Below are 23528 nucleotides of genomic sequence, written 5' to 3'. Positions count from 1 at the left end.
GCCTGTCTTACATTCGGCCACCTATTTATTTCTCCTCACATTGGCAACTGAACATCCTTCTTGCTACTTCCTCCTCCCGTTGTCATTACTGGTTGTTGAAGGAACCATTCTTCACTCTCTATGTTTCTTCCTTCATCTCATCCTGCCCATGCTCTCAATTCCCCTCTCACCACACTTCTCTTCTCCTCTCTCTTACTGGCTCTGATCATCAGGAAGCCACGTAATGATGTGGACTGAAACTACCATCACCTTCACTTTCATAAATACAACTTCTTTTCCTGTACTGTCTGGAGAACACATGTCTGACATTTCAGCATCCTTCCTCCAAGGATGACATAAAATCCACAACCGCGTCCAGTGATTGGCCCTGCAGCATCTAGTGGTTTTCTAATAGCTATAAGTGGAACTTTGGATTGCCATATCGCACTCAGTTCTTGTGAATGCCTTGAAAGCGAAGCTGAAGTTTCTCTTCGAGAGGCATTGAATGCCGAGATTGTGACATTTAGACACCCTATGCACCACAAATACATGGATGGAAAGTTTCTGGGCAGCTTCCCTTCCAGCCTGTATGAACCATTACAGAAAGTGACAAACAATGAGGGACAGAACACATAAAAGTCAATGGACTAGAAGAGTCTGTAGGGAGTCAGGACAGCCAAAGTCAATTGGAGCACAGTTTATGGAGCTGAGGCATTTCATAGTTAATAAAGGTCTTGCACAAAGTTAGAGAGTTTCGTAGAAATCACTTGTAGGGTGACAATCTGTTACACTTGTGGAGTGGAGGGTACAGCTGAAATCAACTCTAACAAAAGTAACTACTGCAAGTCTCAACTGAGAAGAGCAAAGCTAAAGACACTGAGGTAACTACCCCAAATCTGAACAGTACCTCTGGTTTGTAGAAGAGTGGTCCAGATGGATTCTGTCCTGTTGCAGAGATGCAGATCCTCTGTTCCTGAGCCTCAGTCGTGGGGACAAGAGGGAGGACGTCTGGAGGACTCCTGCAGCAGCAATTTGGAGGTCGTCGGAAGCTATGGGGTCTTTTGGGATCAGTGGCACTTTGCGTTTTCATTGCGTGGTAAACAGCACTACTTCGGATCTTGGATTACTGCAGTTGGGCTTCCTTCACTCCTTGAGTCCTGCACTTTGGTGAAGGGACTCGAGCTCTGGTCTTCCTGCTTCTGGAGGGTCCTTAGTCCGAGCTTCTGGCCGGATTGCAGACGTTGGACTCGACTACTGATTTCTCAAACCTGGCACTCAGTTCCTGCAGCATCAAAGAAGTACAGCCAGTCGGGGAAGATGGTCCAGTGGAGTTCATCTCAGGGCTAGTTGGTCCCACTAACCCAAAAGAAGAAGTCATCCCTTTCGGAGCTTCTCTTGTCAATTAGAAAAGGGTGTTTCAGCACAGCAGCTGAGCTTCACCAGGCAATTCAAAGTTCCAGGAGGATGCAGCAAGCTCGGTTCATGGTTTCTTCGTCAGGTGTTCTTCCCAGTGGTTAACTAGGACTCTAGTCCCAACACCCTTGCCTTTTAAGCAGGTTACTCCATAAAAATGTTTCCATGAGTAGGTAGGATGAGGGCATAATATGGTGTGAGCTGGACCAAATCAGGTCAAAACACATGAGAGAGTGAACAAAAGGTTTTACTCACTCCAGGGTTAAAATTTAAAAGTCCTAAAATCCAGCAAAATAGCTGGGGGTCTCTAAGGTTGAAGGGAATTAGCACAGTAATGAGAATCCTCCCAAACAGCAGTCATGTAAATATGAAAATAAATCTTTAATATGAGCTTTAGTAGAGAGTAAAAATGCAGTATGTTGCTGATGAGCAGTGTTTCAGTTATGGTTATTCTGGGCGACAACCCGGAAAGTCCAGATACAACCTAGCGGAGGAGAACAGGTCATTCAAGATATTACGCAGTTGGTGGTCAAAGATCTTATCTGCTGACAGTCCTTTTGAGGTGTTCTCTGAGGCTAGCAGGGTCAAGGGCAGTCCTTTTCAAGTAAGAAGGAGGAGACATTGAAGAATTGAGGAAAAAAGCTTGGATCGTGCAAAACCCAGGGGCACTTCACCTTTAGAATGCAGAAGAAGAGCATGTGCTTCAGCAGAGTCTTCATCATTTCGAGGTAAGTGCTGTCTTCCCGCTGCTTATGGACCAAGTCCCAGAGATTGACAAAGGTATTGTGCAGAAACTCCTATGTCAAGCCGTTCCTGGAAGCTGGATGCACACCCGATCAGGCACACTGCGCCACTCAAACATTCTCCAGCTACTCATTCAAATATGGCCTCCACCCTCAAGTGGCCATAGGTTTCTTTCTAGGGAAACACTCAGGATGTAGATTATGCAGCCAATGCCAGATACCCATCCATACATCCGGCCAGATCTGGCTGTGGCTATTCTGAGCTCCCGACCTGGGGTCTCATGCAGGCCATGACCGCATAGGTCCATGCTGTCGTTTCCATACTTACCAGGTAAATACAGCTTCGTTGTGGAGTCTCATGGACTTCTAAACCATGTTTCTATTTTAATAGGGATCTCCAAGGAACAAGGGTTTGTTTCCTGAACACGAAATATCTGCAGAAGCGTCGAGACTTCTTCTATAACAGCAAAAGCCACCACCGGCCAGTGTGGTACACAACAGACCGAGCAGGGCAACTTGCTCAGCAAACGGGACTCAGGAGAAAGAGCTTGCGGATCCCGCAGGGCAAAGCAAGACATAACAGGGGACTCACTGTGAGTCACAGATTAGGACTTTCAGTGAAGGACGAATAAGCCCCGCAAATGTCTTAGAGGAATAACCTCCCCAAGTTTATTGTACGACGATGACTTTGAGTTTGCATTGAACTACAATGAGCACCAATCCCCTTAAACTCCGGCTGTCTAGCAGGGCTGCTAAAATTCACGTGTGAATGCTGGATGCGAGAGCAGTTGTTTTAGGGGTCCGTGAGAATAGCTCAGGGGCAACGCGCTTGCCTTGGTTGGAAGAGGACATGAATCAACACAGTTTCGATCCCCGGGTTTGCGCGCATTATAAATAACCAATTACAAGGTCAGGATGCATTGCTGGGACTGGAAATGAGATTAGAACTGCGTTTAGTTTATTTTTTCTATGCAATTTCTAGCCAAGTAGTAGTAAAGTCAGTACTAATATATCGTGAGCATAGTCTGTTGCTTGTGGTCACTTTACAATAAGTCCCAGCAACTGACATGAACTCCGGAGCACATCTCAAGGCCATCACACACCCCTAAGTGATACTGACGACGCATTGCATTGTAAACTGACCAGATAATCACATTGCCCAGCATGGACATTCCTTGATTCTTTTCATGACCTTTTTGGTGTAAACTCATACTACCAGGCATGTACCCCATCAATCGCCATCACTCAACCCCATGTTCTCGTTCTCTATTTTTGCGACTTTTGTCTGTCAGTTTTGCTCCTACTTTCCCCCTTTGCCATTTCCCACACCGTTTCCCTGCTTCTTGTTCACCCAACAAACCACCGTCTGGTTTACACTCTGCGTGGGGTCACAGTTCACTCGCGTTAAGACCACTGCGACGGGGATCTGCGCAGTATAAAAGTCAATGAACAGAACATAAGATATTAGTGATGACCCGGATGGGTCTCGCTGAATTGTAGGGGAGTCATTGGAGGTTATGATTGGGAAGATGATGCCGCAATGAATGACAATTGGTAGATATAACTGGTCTTTCCTTCCCTGCCATGGGGCTTTGGATTAAGGCGCTATTTAAATAACACATCATTATCATTATCATCTTACCCAAATGCATAACCCTCTGAAACTCTCCAGCCTCTGGCGAGTTTCCACCATTGGACCTCTCCAATGGCAGGCAATCGGTAAACAGTTCTATAGGTCGTCAAGATAGAGATACCTTAAAGTAGTGTTGGAGCTAAGTAGCTGTTCCCACTGTGGCATTCTGATACCTTCTTCTCCGTAAGCATGCCTCTTCCCTTTTCGGTCTTCTTTGAATTCTTACTCGTTCCTCCTCTCTTACACAGCCTACCTTTGAGATGTAACCGTAGGGCACAACTTTCCCACTGCGGCACCAATGCATTCACTGGTGAATTGGATGTGGTCTTTAAATTGACAATTACTTAGGGGGCTCCTCTAGCCCCCCTGCAATGAGTTCTGTGTTTCTGGGAGCATGACCGCTCACTCTTGAACAGGTGAGTCTGTGCTATCGGGTAGGCCCGTGTTGTTTACGCTTATCATCGTCGTATAGCAGTCCTTTGGCTTGCCCTGTAAGTGGTATGCTGTCTATAGAGCAAGACTTCAAAGCAAGAGAGGAAGGGGCAGTAACGTGGATATAGGTGAGGGACGACGCTATTGGTTTGAAAGAGGTTGATCAGAGTGATAACCAAAAGTATATTCCTTTTTGAAAATCTTAAGGGAGGCCAATTACATCAACACAGAAGTACTAGGTCAGGTCCTGTCCTTTCCGCACCCTGAAGTGGAAATATGAAACTAGCGGTGCACATTTTGGGTACCATGTATGGGCGTCATCCTGGTCCTGCTCTTCCATGGTATGACCCTGGTCCCTACTCCAGATTCTGGATTTGCATCTCACCTGGGAGCACCGCAATGCGCACCCTTTGCCAATAGTACGGGGTAGAATTTGAAAGCGCACCACATTCTTTTAAAAGTTCATTGAAACAATGTGCACACTAAATGCCAGTTTAACATTGATGAAGGTGCCCTGCTGTCAGACAGTTTCCAGCCCTGCTTAATAATTCCAAAATATGGACTTGGCTAATCGTTTCTGCATCTGGAGATCGGGTACTTGCGGCCCGCCACAGGTATTTCTGTTTCATTAGTCCAGCTGGTTGGCTTTACTGGTGTCGCTGGGGTTCTGCTGAGGCAGGTGAAGGCGAGTCGGGTGTTGTGTATTGTAATTAACACACTGGAGCGTAATATATACTGACTACATTAGTTTATTGGGAGGAGCCCCCTGGAAGGCCAACCATCAGACCTGGAGCGTCTTCGTGTATGGCCCCGTAACATTCTGGAACCATACACGAACACGCTCCAGTTATTTCAGAACGTTATACAACACATGCAGCATGACGTGGTACGTCATGCTGTTAATAATGGAGAAACTATCATAACATCTTCCCCTCTACAATAATTTAACCAACATTAATAGCCAAAGGCTGCCTAACAGTTATCTACATGTTATGCATAAGTGCTGCGTATAACTACAAATATATTGAAAAACAACCAGAAAGGATACACTTTATCATGAGATTTCTTTGTTGTCTGTTCATATGTAGTCTCAATTTTAAAAGATCTCTAATAATACACATAGTCTTGATTTCGATTCCATACACTTTTCTTGATCCTCGCAGATGATAGGTTATCTCCTGCACTTTCTACCTGTTTATTCTCTGTAACATGCGACTTGTTCATGTGTATTAGTCCATCAGTCTTATCTTTGAATATTTCTCTTTTTGTCATCGATTCTCTCCTGTTCCTTTCAGTTTCCTCCTCTTTGGCCAGGATAATGTCATCACATGACCACTTTTTCCCATCTTCGAAAATAACCGATTTTCCAGAACATTCCTTTATTTCTTGTGGAGAACGAAATTTTGATTCTCCCTTCATCACTCGCCTGGGTTCTCTCACTTTCACCCAATCTCCTTTCTTATAACTGCATTCTTTGACATGTTTCTGTGTGTCATAATAGTTTTTGTATACTTCTTGTTTCCTTCTTACTTTGTTGACTATCTCCTCCAAGTTAATTTCTTTGTTTCTTCTTCTTGTTATCCATGCAGGTCTAAGTCTGTTCGTGGCTATCCTCCCTCTCATTAATGTGAAAGGTTCTTCCTCTGTTACTGAATGGGGTGTAACTTTGTACGTATTTAGTGCTTCCTTCAATGTTTCTCTCCAAGGTATATTGTTGACAATGGCTAACTGAATAATACCTTTTATAAAGCGATTCATCCTTTCTACCAATCCGTTTGCCATTGGATGATATAAGGCTGTGGTGGAATGTTTGATTGCTCTTTCCTTGAAAAACTTTTGAATTTCACTTGACATGAATTGGGCACCATTGTCTGATATAATTTCTTGAGGTTCTCCTTCTCTGTTAAAGATCTCCTCTAAAAACTTCATCACTTTCATTGCTGAAATGGACTCTTCTACTATGCCACACTCCACCCATTTGGACGTATAGTCAACCAACACAATTAAATAAATTTTCTGTGGCCCTAAAGTTTCATATGGTCCTGCTATATCAATGGCCAGTTTTGACCATACAGTATTTGGAATTTCCACTGGTTGTAATGGTGTGGCGCGTGTCGTCTTGCTTTTATCGCTCACTGCACAAGCTGTGCAATCTTTAACAAGGGCTTCCAGTTCACCCCACATGTTAGGCCACCAGTAGGCTTCTCTCACCCTCCTTTTGGTCAAATTTCTTCCTATATGTCCTTCATGCGCTATTCTCATAATTCTCTCTCTCATCTTTACAGGGGGAATTATACGATCTCCTCTATAAACGCATGTGGTATCGCACGTCAATTCATCTTTATATCTTTCCCAGGATTTAATGTTTTTTTCAACCACTGTCCACCCATCTTCAATGGCTTTCCTTACTTGTTTCTGTTCATAATCTTGTTCTCTCGCCTCAATCCATTCTTCCTTTGAAAAACTCGGATGTATATGTGCAATGATGCACTCCATGTTCTGATCATCTGTTAATTCGCTGTTTTCTTCATCTTCCATCACCTCTGACTTGCAAGGCAATCGAGAAAAGCAATCTGCCACAACATTAGATTTTCCTGGGGTATATTTTATACTGACATTATACTGCATAACAATCAAGATCCACCTTCTTATGCGCGGTGAGGTCATATGTGGATTTTTTGAATTGAAAACATGTATCAATGGTTTGTGGTCAGTTCTGATTTCAATCGGTATGCCCCATACTAGACTTTTAAAATGCTCAAGGATCCATTTAATTCCCAAGGCCTCCTTCTCAATAGTGGAGTAATTACTTTCAGCTCCTCTCAATGTCCTGGATGCAAAGGCAATGGGAACTACTTCACCATCTTGAACTTGCTCTAATACACCACCTAATCCCATGTTGCTGGCATCCACTGATATTCTGGTTTTTGCTTTTGAATCAAACATTTTAAGTGCCGGTGCCTTATTGATCATAGATTTTATTTTTTCAAATTCATTTTTGCATTCTTCAGACCAAACAAATCTTGTACCCTTGCACATTAGTTTTCTCATTTGTTCTGTTCTGTCAGTATAATGGTCTACAAATTTCGAATAATACTCTGTTAATCCCAAAAAACTGCGTAATTGATCTTTGTTGAGTGGATCTGGAATCTTAAGAATGGTGTCAACCAGCGATTCTTTGGGCCTTATTCCTTCATTATTTATGCAATGACCCAAATATGTTACTTCATTCTGTTTTATTTTGCATTTATCGATTTTTAGTGTCATGCCTTTCTGCTGTATAACTTGTAATACCCCCATTAACTTAGCATCATGTTCTTCCTCGGACATTGCTGATATCAATATATCGTCCTGGAAATAATGAACTCCTTGAAGACCATCGAACAGGTGATGCATTAAACGTTGAAATACTGCAGCTGCAGAAGCCAGTCCGAATGGCATTCTCTTATATCGAAATGCTCCTAGAGGGGTAATGAATGATGTCAAATGCCTGGACTCTTCATCCAACATCACTTGATGATATGCTGACGACAAGTCAAGTGTTGTGAACCACTTTGCTGGTTTCATCGTGGTCAACATTTCTCCTATATTCGGTAGAGGATGACGATCCACCCAAATGTTGGCATTTAGGTCCCTTAAGTCAACACACATCCTGATCGATCCATTGGGTTTTTTAACAATAACGATGGGGGATAACCACTCTGAACTTTCTATAGGTTCAATTATGTCTTGTACAATCAATTTCTCCAATTCACTCTTCAATGCCTCCCTGGTGCCAATGGGTATGTTTCTTACTTTGTGTACTATAGGATTTGCTCCCCTTTTAAGTATAATCTTGTGTTTGAAGCCTTTAAGGGTTCCTATGTTATCATTAAACACTTTGGGGAAGCTCTTGGCCAAATTCTCTGAAGTGCTGCAACTACTTTCGGTAATACACAGAATTGGTACATTCTCTCCTGGATGTATGCGAATCTTGAGTGCAGCTTGTTCCCACCATCCAACTATAGCAAATCCATCTTCAGCTACGAATAATTTACAATACGTTTTCCTTCCTTCAAAATTCAGATGTACCCACACATAACCAATTACATTGATTGGAGTCTTGCCATATCCCGTAGCCTTTAGTTTTGTCGGTTGTAAATCTTCCATCCTTTTTTTAAGTACCTTGATATACGTCTCTGCATCCACCATAGTATAGGGTGAGCCTGTGTCCACCATGACTCTTAACGCTACTCCATCCAATTCCATTGACACCCATGCTCCAGCACCACTCTCGGTAGATTTGAAAGCTAGTATCTGTACCTCTTCTTCAAATCTGTTTGATATCGCCAACAAACTACTTGGACCACCTATTTCTTCCAAGGCTTTTATACTTGTCGTAGTGATGCCTCTTCCCCTATTGTAACGACCATTATACCTTGTATGTCGGTTATTGAATCTGCCTCTGCCTCTGCTATTCCGACACAACTTCCCAAAATGACCTACCATTCCACATCTGTAGCATTCAGCCGATATGGCAGGACATTCTCTTTCCACATTGATGTGTTTCCAACGACCACATTTGAAGCAATTGTTAGACATCCTGTATAAGCCATCTCTTTCTTGTCTTTGTCCAGCATCAGCATCTGCCTTGACTATTCTTTTGACCATAGCAACCAACTCTTCTTCATTTCCATACTGTCCATCTGTGACTCCACTGACCAACTTTATCTCAGCAGTCTCTATTTTGCCTTGAACCTCCTTCAAGCATTTTTCGCCAAGCTCAATTGACCTGGCTATTTCAATTGCCTGGTCCAATGTAGGATTCTTAGCTTGCCACAGACGTTGCTGTATGCGTGTATCCGCCACATGTAATACCAGCTGGTCTCGCAAATATTCATCTGCCACTCCCGTGAATGCGCATGTGGCCATCAAACCTCTTAACGCAGCTATGTAGGCATCTATGCTCTCACCCTTATTTTGTTTTCTCGTGAAAAATCTGTATCGTTCCAACACAACATTTGTTTTGTTCCCGAAATGTTTGGTCAGTTTAGTAATTGCTACATCGTATTTCCTTGCTCCAGCTGACGATTCACCACCCACAACTACATCCGTGTGGTCCAAATCTGGCAAATTCCTGAAAATTCTTAGTGCCTCAGTACCTATACAGTTGAGCAATGTTGCCTCCTTTAGATCATCATTAAACTTGGATCCTCCTACTGCTCTCAGGTATACCTGAAAATTGTCTTGCCATTGCTCCCATGGACACACAGGATTCCCTGGCAGTGCCAGAAATTTCATTGGAGGAACGATATTGTTTTGCATGGCGGCCTAATTTTCCTTGTATGCGACTGGGTACCACTTTTTTTTTTTTTTTTTAATGGAGAAAAATTTTTTTTTTTTTTTTTTTTTTTTTTTTTTTTTTTTCCAATCAACTTTGCCTATATATCATTAAATTTACTGCAGCGCGCATGCCCAATCTTATCAAGAGCGGCTGTACAGTCTTTAATTTGTAGCGTGGTTCGCTAGCTGCGTTATTAATACGTAGCGTATTGTATGCAGTTGCGCTTGTCTATCACTTGTTATGTTGCCATGACAACCATCCTTAAAGACGTGCGTCGGCACGTAAAACACGCATATGGGTGCTTTCCTCTAATGTCCGTTTCAGTTGACTGCGGCTCGAGCACAGATTTACAAGATGCATGCGGTGCGTTAATTCGCCTGGTTTTACTTTAAACACCCATTCACTTCGTTCCGTAATACTACACTCGCATGCACTTGCCTTCTTTTATCGTCGAGTCAAAATGGGTTTGCGCAGGTTCAGTCGTCAATTTCCTAACTTGTGTGTAACAAGTCTCCCATTCATTCCTTTGTCGCATCTGGGGGCTCCCTCCCAGCTCCTCGTCGCCATTTGTTGTGTATTGTAATTAACACACTGGAGCGTAATATATACTGACTACATTAGTTTATTGGGAGGAGCCCCCTGGAAGGCCAACCATCAGACCTGGAGCGTCTTCGTGTATGGCCCCGTAACATTCTGGAACCATACACGAACACGCTCCAGTTATTTCAGAACGTTATACAACACATGCAGCATGACGTGGTACGTCATGCTGTTAATAATGGAGAAACTATCATAACATCGGGGTGTCCTAAGAAGAGAAACCAAGCTTTTCCTTCCTTCTTGTCCACTACAATCTGATCTTTTGAACCCGCAATGAATCACACTTCATAAAATGCAGCCTCCTCCCACCCAACAAGGGACTTGAGGAGATCTGGAATATGTGTATGTGAGGTCATGAGTGCGAGTGTTGAAAGCGTGGCATACGTAGAATGCTATGTTCCCCAGGTGTCAGTTGGAGTTAACCTGGGTGGGGGGCAAGGGTGGGTCTTCCATCTCTGTACTTATGAACTTACCTTTAATAAACAGGACTTATCTGGAACTCAGTCTCGGCATCCCTCTTCGGGGGGACTACTTACATGTCAAGGTTACACCGGGCCTCTTTTGCACACTCCTGATCCAAGCTGATGGGAGTATTTTGATTCTGTGGGTTCATCCTGAATAGGCAAGTGGCAAGATACTGCGTGGGCTGTCTCATTCCTGATGACCTTGAACCGGCTTGTGTGTGTGCTGTTGGAGAAGCTGCATGCAGGGCTACCCTTGCTGGAGTTTTGGTCCACCCACTTAATACACGTCAGACTGAAGGATTCTCTTGTGCTGGATCTCACATACTATGGGTGGAATGGCTCATAGGTGTGCAAATGCTCATTGAACCTTGAATAGTGTCATATATATGAGCACACATATCTTGACTGGGGTGTGGGTGTAGGCGCTGATAACATGGGGCTACTTAATTGTGATTGGTGGTGGTCACCCAGTCAGAGACTATCACCGCAGGCTAGAGTGGTCCTATATTGTAACAGTGTCCATGCACTTTTCCCCTCCCCTGTCCCATGCACTTGCGCGTTCTCAATGTCACTGGGGCTAGTGAGATCGTTGTTTTGTTCTCCCCTTTTCCCCTGCCTTGTCGCTCTCTGAAACACTTGTGTATGAGCACGATAGAAATAAAATATCGATATCAACATCAATGCATCCCAGCCACACACTGGACCTCTGGGACTTCTCACTGAATCAGCCCACCTACCCAGTTTACCCAGTTGAAGGTAGACTTTCACAGAGAGGTATCCAGGCTTGAAGATACTTTTTGTGTTAGACAAAGAAATGCTCACACTTAATTCATGACAACCTTTTGCTTCCCGTTCCAGGATTTGTTCAGTAAATCAGACCCTTTCATGGAAATATATAAGACAAACCACAACGGCGTTGAACAACTTGTGAGGAGATCAGAGGTGAGTGACGGCTTTACTTGCTATAGAACTTTCACAATATGGGGGCAGGCATGCGCTTAAATGTCTGGGATAGTATCTGCTTTCAGCCCAGAGAGAGAAGGACCACATGTCCTTGGCGATAGAGAGGCAAGGATCCTGGTTTCCTGGGAAGAAAAGTCCTATAGTCCAAAGGACTCCATTGAGAGCAGATAAGGCCCCAAAGGGAGGGGGGAAATCCTACTGTCCCAACCTCCATAGTATTTGTATTTTATTAGTATTTTATAGAGCGCCTTGAGCCAAAGCACTGTACAATACAAAATTAGACCACAGTACAATAAAATTGGGTAGACAATTGAGGCCAGATTGCAATCACTCAAGAGTGTAGACGTAAGCGAGTTTTGAGAGAAGCACGGAAGACAGAGTAGACAGTAATAGAGCAGAGAGAAAGTGGAAGACCATTCCAATGGAGAGGAGCCAGAAGTTCACAAGGTCGAAAACGAGATTGAGCACATTCCAATGGCGAGGAACCAAAAGTCTAAAATGTGCAGAAGAGCGAGATGGGGTATAGAAAGATATGGGTTGAGTAAGATAGTTAGGAGCAAGACCATAAAGAGATTTAAAAACAAGACCAAGAAATTTCAACTGGTAGCCAATGGAGTGTTGCAAGAGACGCGGAGATAGAGTCGCGTTAGGAAAGAAGATATAATAGACCAATTGAAGAATTAAAGACAGAGTTTAGAGGGGCCAGGCGAGACCTGGGAAGACCAAACAAGGTGGAAGAGCAGTATAAAATTAGAAAGAAAATTAGAGAGGAGATTAGAAGTTTGAACGCTTGAAACGTGAGAAATGGGCGCGCTTTACAGATGTTGTAAAGGTGGAAACAACAGGAACTCGAAGTAAGAGAGATATGGTGAGAGAAAGAAAGGTTTGAGTCAAAGTGCAAACCAAGGTTTGCGAGCTGTAGTTCAGATTGGGAGCTTTGAGGGTGGAAAAGACAGAAATGGAGGCCGAAGATGAGGGGGAATGGTGTTAGCAGGAAAGAACAGAACCTCAGTTTTCCCAGCGTTAAGAGTGAGAAAATGAGAAGGCACCCAAGGCTCAATAGCCACAAGGCAAGCTGAAAGAGTGCGGTGAATAACAGGGGAAAAAGAAGAAAAGGAGAGAAATAGTTGAGTGTCGTCAGCGTAGAAATGGTGTGATGGGCCAAAAGAAGAAATAATAGCAGCAAGATGGAAAGTATATAAAGAAAAAAGGAAGGGGCCTAGAGTAGACCCTTGGGGCACACCATGGCAAAGGGAGAAGGGTGGGGAGGGCTTGCCTGCCCAAGAGACTGAGAAAGTTTGATTAGAAAGATAAGACAGTGGGACGCAACCATGGGCACAGCAGGGGATATAAGAACCCCACTCTCACATCTTCTGGGATGGGAGTGGGCATATGTGAGCATTTTGGAGGAGAGAGAAGAAACTCTATTGTCCAAGGTTTTAGGGCATGAAGCTACCTTGAGCCGTAAGTCAGCAGAAAGGGATCCGCCTTCCCTGTTTTTTTGGAGTGTGCAGAGGCCTTGAGTCATAAAACATCAAAAGAGATCTAACAGTCCCACATTCCAGGTGGAGAATCGCTTAACATTCTGGCTGTATCTTGTCATCCATAGGTGGTGAAGAATAATTTGAACCCCAAGTGGGAGCCGTTTCGGGTGTCTCTTCATTCCCTATGCAGCTGTGACATAAACAAGACCCTGAAGGTGAGGATCCAATGATTAAGGGCTTGGTGAACATCTGAGATGCTTCAGCTACTAATCACTGGAGGGATAAACCTATTCCTGGGTGAAGCAGCAAGCCAGTGTATATGTACACACACACACAAAACACAAAGATAGACCTTTTGTGTAAGGAGAATGCAGCGTCCATGTTCATTTGTTTGTCCGGTCCACTATTCACCACTCATACACACCGCTCCACCTATCAGACCTAGCTTCTCATACTCTGTGAGATGGAACACTAGACTCTCCATTTGCATTCAGTCTTGGGGTTTAACTCTTGTACTAACGATGGATCGTACTAAATACCAAGTCCCTACTTACGCCATCTTCCCGTGTCTCCATCATATCTCCCCCGCCCCCACACTTTCATTCCCTTGCAGTTCAAGATTTATGACTATGACTCCAGTGGCAAACATGACTTCATTGGCGAGTTCTCCACCACCTTTAAGGAGATGCAGACTGCGTCCTCTGGATCTGAGGTAAGAGGTTAAAAACCCACAGTGGCCCCTGCAAGATTCAAAGTGCTTAAATGAGTCAATTTCATAGCTCTCAATGGATCCACATTTTACACTCATTGTTACACACAAACATACACACACACACAGACATACATGCGTGCTGTGACTCTCCAAAATATTTCCCTGATCTAATGCCTTGTAAAGACAAGCTCACATTGATCCATCATTTCAATGTCTGAGAACCCTCATTACAGCAAAGAAATGGCACGTGCTGAGTCATTGCTCCACTCATGACTTAGAACACAGTCTTTCCTGCGCAGCCACAGTCATGATGATAAGTGTGATCAGGGGTGTTGCTAGGTCTGGAAAGGATCTGGGGCTACGTTGTCAGGACTGTCGGGACTCGAGGCTAGCTATCCTTTTGGTTGTAGCCCCTGATCTTCTATCCGGGCTACAACCAAAAGACCCTATAGCCCCTTCCGCCCCCCAGCAATGCCTCTGACTGTGATGCTGTCTGTCCTCTTTCAGTGCCTTGCCCTGCTGCCCCGTTTGCTTCTTTTCTGGTTCTTGGTGTTGGGTGGTGTTCTTGTCTTCCTGCAGACGCCACCCCCCACCAGCTGAAGACATCTTTGTCTCGCTGCCACTGAGGCCTCCTTGTCCTTGCTTGCACGCAGGTGGAGTGGGAGTGCATCAACCCGAAGTACAAGGAGAAGAAAAAGAATTACAAGCACTCGGGAGTGGTCGTCCTAACTGAATGTGTGGTGAGTATTTCATATGCTGGTGATTACGTGTTGTGACCAAATAGTGCCTAATGTCGTCTTCCCCAAAGAAGTGGCCCATCCAGTTCTGATACCCAGCTCATCACCCACCAATTACACCCAGGTGCCCATAAATGAACCCGTCTTACTGTTCCTCATGACTCCACCAACCTGCTGCACATCTAAGCCTGCATCCTGCCAGGAAACAAAGCTTGGACATATGCGGACATATGTGCAGGAAACCTCAAGCATTTCCACACACTAAGCCACCTATCACTCCCCCTGTCAATGCATGTGACCTGCCCAAATAAATATCTACTGAACTGTCCTTTCAGAAATCATCCACTTACATATCCCTACATGAATCCATCCACCTGTACAAGAAGGGACTGCATGACCTGAAGTGATGGCACTGCTATATAACACAGACTACACACTGAACTGGCTCTCCGCACCTGAATGAGGAGTACTGTATTGCTGAACTGAAGGGAACATTGTATCGACTGTGGGAGAATTAGTGGCTCCACCGGCACTACCACGATGGAGCCCTGTGACTAGCGCGAGAATTGGAGGCTCCACCGGCACTACCACGATGGAGCCCTGTGACCAGTGTGAGAATTGGAGGCTCTGCCGGCGCTACCAAGATGGAGCCTTGTGACCAGCGTGAGAATTAGAGGCTCTGCTGGCACTACCACGATTGATCCCTGTGACCAGCGTGGTCTCGGGACAGCTCTGAGGCCACAGCCATCTTGCAAGCTACCCTATCTGCCTGTACATGAAAGCAACAACCGGATCATACATGACTCCAACCACCTGTTCATGAATCCACCTCTCCGCACACACAGGCATTTACCCCCTGTCACTTATGAATCACATACTTTTGTATATGTACTATGTACGTCTACACCGCTTTCCATACATTATTCTGCACCTATATATAAATATGCATTAGCATCCCTGTTCAGGCACGAATCTAGCCTCTTGCCCATACTTGTTCGATCCACTCATCTGTTATCTGTCCATGCATGAACCCACCCCCTGAGTTACACACGTATCCACACACCGGTGCAGCAGACTTAAGTCCACTCATCTGCACATACATGACCCACTCATGAACCCCTACCCCCTGGTTCATACATGGGTCCAGACATTCTTACTCCATTTCTTATTCCATGAAACCAAAGACTTGCCTATGCATGAATCCACCACAAATCCATCCAGACATGCATGTACTCACCCGCTGATGCATACATTCAAGGTCATGACTGCACATGAGCAAACGCACCGCGCACCAGCCCATATCCCGAAGCACACACTGTCCCGACAAAATTCAGTGGCCAGTCTCTGAATGATCAGCTGCTTTTAACTCTGCCGATCGTGAGCTATTCAGGTTGTGTTGCATTTCCGCTTCCCTCCCTTGACTCATACTTTGCTGACAATTGCCACCCTGTGTCTTGGTGGTCCTAATATATTATTGCCCCAAACCCTCTATCTCCCACCTTTTACGGATTCATTCCACTCCCAAGTGGCCAACTTCCTCTAAGCCATTCAGCACTGTATGGCCATGCAGTGCTTAACGCTCTGCCATGCCACATCTGGAATCATTAATTTCCTATCCTCCACCGCGGCCACACAAATCCCATATCACACCTCCATCCTCCCTGCACCCTCTGCCCACATCCTAGGAGTTCACAGGGAACTGGGATTCGCCAACTCAGCCCCCCCGCCGCATGTTCTCCCAGCTCCTGCTCAACATCTGTAAAACATGCGGCTGCCCTCACCTTCCCCGGAAAGGAGAACTTATCAAAGCCCTGTGGCTCAGCTATTGTGAAGATTGGAACAGCATCCACCTCCACTTGCCCTGATATTACCTCTGTCTCTTAAAAGATTCACCATTGTGTCATGAGGCCCCTCCTTTCTCCCGCCCCGAATCCAAACCACCTGTTAAAATCAGACAGACTGGCTAATGGTGTACCGTTGGGCCCTATTGGTCTTTCTCACCAGTTGGTGCCCACCACTGTGCCACCCATCCACTCAATAAAATCTCCTTGAATACAGTTTAATCAACCTCAAAGAAAACCATGGCATGTCCACTAAACACTACAAGAGACATCACAAGCAGTGTGTGCCTCGACTTCCCATTCTCTAATGTGTCATGTGTGACGTGACTGCCACTATGTGAAACCGTCTCTCTGAGAAACAGTCCACACAGATTTGTTCAAAAAGTAAACTAAACGCCTACCTCCTCACCTCCGAGTTACCCTCTTAACTTACCTCTCATCTGCCTTCTAGCTAACTTCATTCCCTCACCTCTACCCTGCCTCTGTCCCTCGCCTTCTCTGCCTCCACTCTAGCACTTCATCCATCATGGTCACATCCCTAACAGAGCTGGCTGTACCATCTACTTGCACTTAAAAATGTCTAATGTTCGTTGTCCTTCATCTATGTATGTACACTTGTATTGTCCCCGGTGACTGTTCCGTTTATTCCCCTCCACATCCTGGTCAGAATGTCCTCCAAACTCACCCCATTTTAAGAAGCTCACTGCTTCCGTCAAAACCATTTCTGGTCAGAATGTCCCTCAAGCTCACCCCGTTGTAAGAAGCTCACCGCTTCCCGTCAAATCTGATTTCTTATCTATTGTACATTCTTTTGTGATCAAAAGAGCAATGTTCCTCCCTGCATACAAATAAATAAATATGTTAAGTCCCACCCATCACGCTCTTTCCTGTTGCTGTTGATCTTACCATCCAGTGCTCACTTCCAAAATAACTGCTGTACAAAATGTTCAGTTAAGATGTTCAGAAAGAAGATACTAATATATACATGAAACCACCCAGCTGCCCCTAAATCAGCCAGCTCATCTGCCCCTACATAAGTCGACTCACCTTTGCCTACACGAATCAACCTTCTTGTCCATAAATGTACGGCTACATACCCGCTCAATTTCCTTGTCAGGATGTTCCCCTGGTAGGGGAGGAGACCACAGTAATTTTGCACAGTATGAAGTAACAGCAGTGTGGAAGGCCTGCCATGCATGCTACTGGTCCCATGTGATAATGTCACCCGGAAAAAGTCGCCAGGCAGGCAACATTTATTCCTGCCCCCTAAAATACTTTCCCCAAATATTTAGGAGGGATGTCCTTTTATATTATGAACTCCAATCCTAGAATATTTGGCTAAGGTGTTTGATATTACAGAGGGTGCATTCTTTGAGAAATGTCGCCCCCTGCCGGCAGTTTCCCAGGCGAGATTATCACTGGACACCTTGCCACCTCCTGCTCTGTGTGGATTGTATCCCAGCAGAAATATGACTTCCTCTTGTTCTCTTCCTTGTCTATAGTTGAGGCGATATGACATGATTTCTTGCAGGGGTCAGGCTGGTGCATTTCCTCTCAGGTGCCTCTATGTTTTATTGCGGCCGGGAGGTTATTCCCTACCATTCGGCTCCTTATGCTTGCACCCCATCATCGGATCTTTATTATCATTCATAGGGGGTCATTACGAGTGCAGTGGTAAGGGGTTAACGGCACCGGTAAGGATGCCGGTGCCGTTAACCCCTTACTGCCGCATTCCGAGGTCCCTTAGCGGGTCCCACTGAGGACGGCTGGTAAAACCAGCCGCCCCTAGCGGGAGCCGCTATGGGACCAGAGAGCTAATAACGGGCCCGTAATTTACGGGCCCGTTATTAGCTCCCTCCCCATTCCCATTGAGCCCTATGGGGGCTCGAATGGGAATGGGGAAGGGTTTTTTGAATGGGGACTTACCGGATCCTCCAAGGTCGGAATGACCCGGTAAGTCCCGATTCAGAGAACGCGGCCATGACTTTGGAGGCAGCCATGGCGCTAATAGCGACATGGCTGCCTCCAAATTCGTAATGACCCCCATAGTCTTTACTACCCAGTAACAAAAACGCTTCTTTACGTAACATAACACCAAGAAACAGGGAGAAAACATTTCAATGTCACACACCTGAATAACAAGAATCCATGCTCTTGGACCCTGAAACAGCCCACAACATTGTGGCCCTTTCGAATATTGGGGGGGAAAATAATTTAACAGCCGCTGCCCTAAGGCGGACCCCTTAGAAAGCAGATGAATGCGCAATAACTTCAGAGCTACTAAGCAACGTCTACATCTGTCCCGATACGGGATATGGGTTTGGCACAACAGAAACCTCCAGCTGCCCAAGCGCCCACTGCAGGTTCCATGAAGAGCATTCTTCAGCGAATGGCTGGTTTGATTCCCGGCTCACGGATATTTTTTCTGTAATTTACCCATATCCCTGATTCCTAAAGTGATTTAAAAGTTAAACATCACCATTGCCAGAATGATTTCAAAAGCCTTAATATAGCCTACTCTATCTTCACCCATCAGATGTTGGCTCTGTTTGCCAGCCTGGCTGCAGAGGCCTTCCCTATGGATATGTCACTGGCACATGCTCAGTAATCCAATTCACTTCAGGCCTCTCTTGCACTTGATCTGCAATATGGTCAACACATTGGCAGCGATTTCCTGGACAAAGCGTCACTCCACATAGAAGGGCTTGCCAGTCCCTCAATGCTCCGCAGCGGAGCTAATCTCACCCAAGCCCTTCTTGCCTGCTGCCAGAATGATAGTCTTTGGACCTGCTGATGTTCTTCATTTTCCCACCAGCCTCAGTGTCAGGCTCATGGTGGGCCCTGCCTCCAGGGCTACCCCCCATGCTTCTGTGTCTGTCTTTGATTCTTCGGGTTGCATCACTCCTTTTGACAACAGGCCGGTGAGTCTCCATTATCCAGCCCCCCCCCCTCCCCCCAGATGATACTCATTATCTTACCACTGCTCTTGGATGCTGAATCCGAAGAGAAGACACATAAAAGATACTTTTGCTGATATATTCTTTGAGGGGATCCCTTGGTCCTCCACCTGTCCCTGAAAGCATTAAGTTGCCCACTCCTGCAGCTCCTCCAGTCATGTGCCTTTGACGCTTCCTGCAGAAGTACCCATGACGCTTCCAGTGCCTAGACCCATTCTGCTTTTCTCATTGGGTCCCAGATTGATTTATAGTGTCATTTTCTCTCCCACCAACAATTACTGCCCTTGTAGCATGTTTTCTACACTTAAGACTATCACAAAGGTGGATTCTAGGCTCTAACCACAGTAGAAGCCTGCATTCTTTCCTTCTCTTTTAATATGTTCATAGCTTCCCTGTAGCCAATCAGCGAGCTTGGAATGGAAGCTTTAACTACCGGTAAAGGCTGCCCTCCAAGCTTCCACTTGTGATGTGTACACACTGGGCATTGGTCAAGGGGACATGGACAAGCTGTGTCACAGGAATCCCCAGGTGAGGCTGCCCATTCCTCCCTCGATCCCTCTGCACAAGCTCTAATAGCGATAGAGCCATCCCTTACCACTGGGCTTTAGTGTGAGGGAGGTGACCTTTGGCCTTGTTAGAGGCTTTCACCATCAGATCAGGATCACTAACTTAGGTGGCGGTCACCTACCACACAATAAAGCACTCTTGTGCATGTTCTAATGTTTCAATCATACCCGTCCTGATAGGTTGGCACTGACTCTACTCCTCCAGTGTTGCCCGTGCTGCCGTGCCTGTCTAGCAAGCAGCACCTTAGATTCCAGTTTCCCAGTTTCATATGGATGACTGTCTGTTTGTGACCTTTGCAACCCTTTCCGCCCTTGCTGAGGTCACTGGCACTGGCTGTGAAATTGAGGAAGAGTTCTATGAAGAGTTATCTCCCAGCATGCCATTCTTTCTAGTGTTGATGGATGTTACCATGGTTTGTGTGGGCCTGCAGTTGGTTGGACTTCTCTCTTACACAGTGGTTTGTGCCTGATGTTCATTTTATTCAATAGAATTCAAAATAATCCTTTCTTCCGCAAGCCAATGTTCGTCATTAAAATTATGTTAAAGGATTAACTTGACATTTAGCACACCACTGATGAGGCTTTGTGTGTACTGTTCTTCAAACCCACCACCACGGTCCTGGGGTGATTCTGGTGGTCTTGGCAGGGATAAGACTCTGCTGTTATTTGTTACATCCACCCTGACAAGGAACACACAATTCAACCTCAGATACACAAGGAGCTGTTCAGATTCTAGGACGCTCTTTCTTAGTCCTTACAAAAAGAATGTGCTGCTAGTCTCAGAGTAGCCAAAAAGGCATCCATGTTTATGCTTCACCCTGTCCTGATTACATAGGAACATCAGCCGCCTGGGAAGTGGCATTGCCAATGTCTGTGCACTGACAGGCCAGGCCACTAGCTGGAGGGTTGAGACCCTAAACCTTTCCAGGGTCCGGCCCCCCTCTGCTCCCACCAAGCAAAGGAATTCGTTCTGGCTGGAGCACACCCTTGCCTCATTTCTGTTAAACATAAGCATTATTCACTCTGCCCAACTTTTCCCTTTCACAGCAGAGGTCTATAAGAAGACACTGGACAGCATCTTTGCATTGTCATCCGCCGCCTAATGAGGTGTCCGGACCCATTCAACAGACCTCCACATTAAGCCAGTCAGACTCTCCATGGGTTGGAATACAAAGCAATGTTCTCGTGCTGAATCTCCAGAAATGTACATATTGGTAGGAGCACCCCTTCCAGAGTATCTAATTGCTTCACGACTATGGAGAGCTATTCCTCTATGCATTCCCTCATTTTCCACCCCTCCCCCTGCTTTTAACTTTTACGACCTCTAATAGAGTTGGGGGCCGTGGGGGGTGGGGGGGGATCTTGTGTCTCAGCAGAGGGCGTTGCTTCTCCACCTTTATCCTCAATTACTGATTGTCGTCGTCTGGTTCCTGAGATCTTAATGCTGGTGCATATCAGTCCATCTAGAGATTATTCAGAATGCCAGAACACCTTCCAACAGCCACCAGTACTGTACCACACGGCTTAGAATCTGTCCTTGGATGTTGAACGACAAAACACACCTCATTTCCTTTGAGTAAATGTGTTGTCTTTGGTTTTGCACCTGGGGAGTTAAGGTGTCTGGGCTGAGTCAGAGTGGCTCTATCTAGTCTTTATGGGCCAGAAGGTAGCATAGAATAATAAAAGCCTGTGTCTTAGCACCTTGAAGTGTCTTTTGTGCTAGATGGAATTACAAATAAAGGTCACAGACCAAATAACCAAACAGACTCAAAGAATATGGCAGAACACTCATTTATTCTCAGTTCATAAAGTAGGGAGACCTGACAAACATCGGACTGATGCATGCACACTCACAAAGCAGCTTGATTACACAGAGGTCTTTATACCCAATATGCGTCATCTATGACGTCATGCTATGTGGCAAAATACAAAACCTATCGAGGGGAAGGATTGGTTAAGGGAACATATCTACTTATAGAACATTTAAGGATTAATGTATCATTGACAACCCCTTATCTGTTGGATATGCTTTGAACTACAGGAAAATACATACTGTACAGATTGTGATATGATATGGCATTTATAATACGCCTATTCACAAGTGTTTCAAGGCGCGACGAGGCAAGGGAGGGGAACAGAGGGAAGACAGAGACAACGAGCTTACTAGACCAGGTGACATTGAGATCGCGCAAGGTTGGGAAGGGGAGAAGTGGCAGGGGGGAGAGGGAGTGCAGAACATAGGATAACACTAATAACTAGAACAATAAGTAGGAACGATAATAAGAAGTGCGGCCAGCTGGTGGCAGGTGCAAGGGTAAATGCAGACATCAAGTGTCAAGTGCTAGTAGGGGCTGTGGGATACAGAACAGCCCCAGAGTGCAAGGGTTGCCAGGGGAGCAGTGCAGGTGAGTGTGCAACTCACCTTATAATGGGCAAACTGTCATTGGATTGGTCTATGCAACATTATATGTTAGGTTGTCCCTCTAACCCACTGATTGGTTGGCATACTATCCAAACCTTGGACTTTCGACTCTTTTAGCAGCATGTCAGTGAAACGAAACTTAGGTGTTTGATTCCCGTCAGACCAATCCCCAATTTCCCAATTAGTCCATTATCTTTCATCGGTAGGCCGTATGCCAAAGTCTTTTCTAGTTGACCTTGTTGACTGCTCACTGGCCTGGAACATTCAAGGGAATGTAAGCACACCACTATCTTCAACTCAGGCTTAATGAATAGCCCTTGCTCTCGTCTCAAAAATCACGTGTTAGCAGACCACAAATTTGTCAATTTCGACATTCTATTTTCTGCTATTCGATTTAATTATGCAGGATGCACTTGCTCCTCTTGGCCTCTAGAGACGTGCTCACTATATCTCATATGATTTTTGCACACTTTTAATTGACCAACAGTTGTCTCTTGCAGATGGTTTCTTCTTCAATCTGTGAGGAATGTCCCATATTCAGAGCTTATCCATGTAACTCCCTTTGTACTCTGTGCTTATTACTTAAAATCTCATGCTTTATTCTGGGCCAAGCTTGACTTATCATTGGTTCTGTAAACAGAACTCTTCTTCTCTGTCTCCTGATCCTACAACCTTAGTCTGTTTCTGAGGTAGCTTGGTTGTATCAGACACAAATCGGCGTCCATTTCCCTGGTATGATATGGCATGGTATTTTTTATTTTTATAGCACCTATACACAGGCAAGTGTTTCAAAGCGCTCAAGGATGGTGGGAAAACGGGGAACAAAACAACAGTCGCTCAGAGCCCTTGAAAATCTGAGATGATAATAGTCTGCACAGGCAGAGTAAGTGCATAAAACACATTTAACAGTATGGGATATGGCAAATAGGCCTGACAGTGATTCTGCAATTTCTACAGTACAATTAGGGGCGAAGACAGGGAAGAAACAGACAGACAATCTTCAGGCGTGGTGCGTAAGGATCGAGCAAGTGCACAGAGGGGCACAGAGAGGGGAGGGTCAAGTGCACCCCGTCGTTTGAGACTGGGATAAGTGCAGAGGCCCTATCATGGCCGTCCTAGCCACTTTATATATACCTTTGTAGCAAGCTTCTATATGTTTCCTTTCTACCTTGCATTACTGCGTATTTACAGTTATTGATCAGTAAGTAACAACCTTCTTTGTAGTCATGATTACTTTAACATTTAGGTACATGTTTCTC

At 45.2% G+C, this 23528-nt stretch overlaps 1 protein-coding gene across 2 annotated transcripts in view; it reads left to right on the top strand.

Moving 5' to 3' along the window:
- CPNE6 (copine 6) overlaps positions 1 to 23528 on the top strand; it is a 631388-nt gene that overhangs the window by 486776 nt on the left and 121084 nt on the right. For both annotated transcript variants that reach the window (XM_069633922.1, XM_069633923.1), the window contains exons 6-9: positions 11446 to 11529; positions 13160 to 13249; positions 13648 to 13746; positions 14400 to 14486. In XM_069633922.1, coding sequence (XP_069490023.1) covers positions 11446 to 11529; positions 13160 to 13249; positions 13648 to 13746; positions 14400 to 14486 — 360 coding nt within the window. The remainder of the gene's footprint in view (positions 1 to 11445; positions 11530 to 13159; positions 13250 to 13647; positions 13747 to 14399; positions 14487 to 23528) is intronic.

Source organism: Ambystoma mexicanum, chromosome 13, assembly GCF_040938575.1.
Source record: "Ambystoma mexicanum isolate Mex_15411 chromosome 13, UKY_AmexF1_1, whole genome shotgun sequence".
Classification (NCBI taxonomy): domain Eukaryota; kingdom Metazoa; phylum Chordata; class Amphibia; order Caudata; family Ambystomatidae; genus Ambystoma; species Ambystoma mexicanum.
Note: the sequence above shows the minus strand (reverse complement) of the source record. Positions and strands in the feature narration are given on the sequence as shown.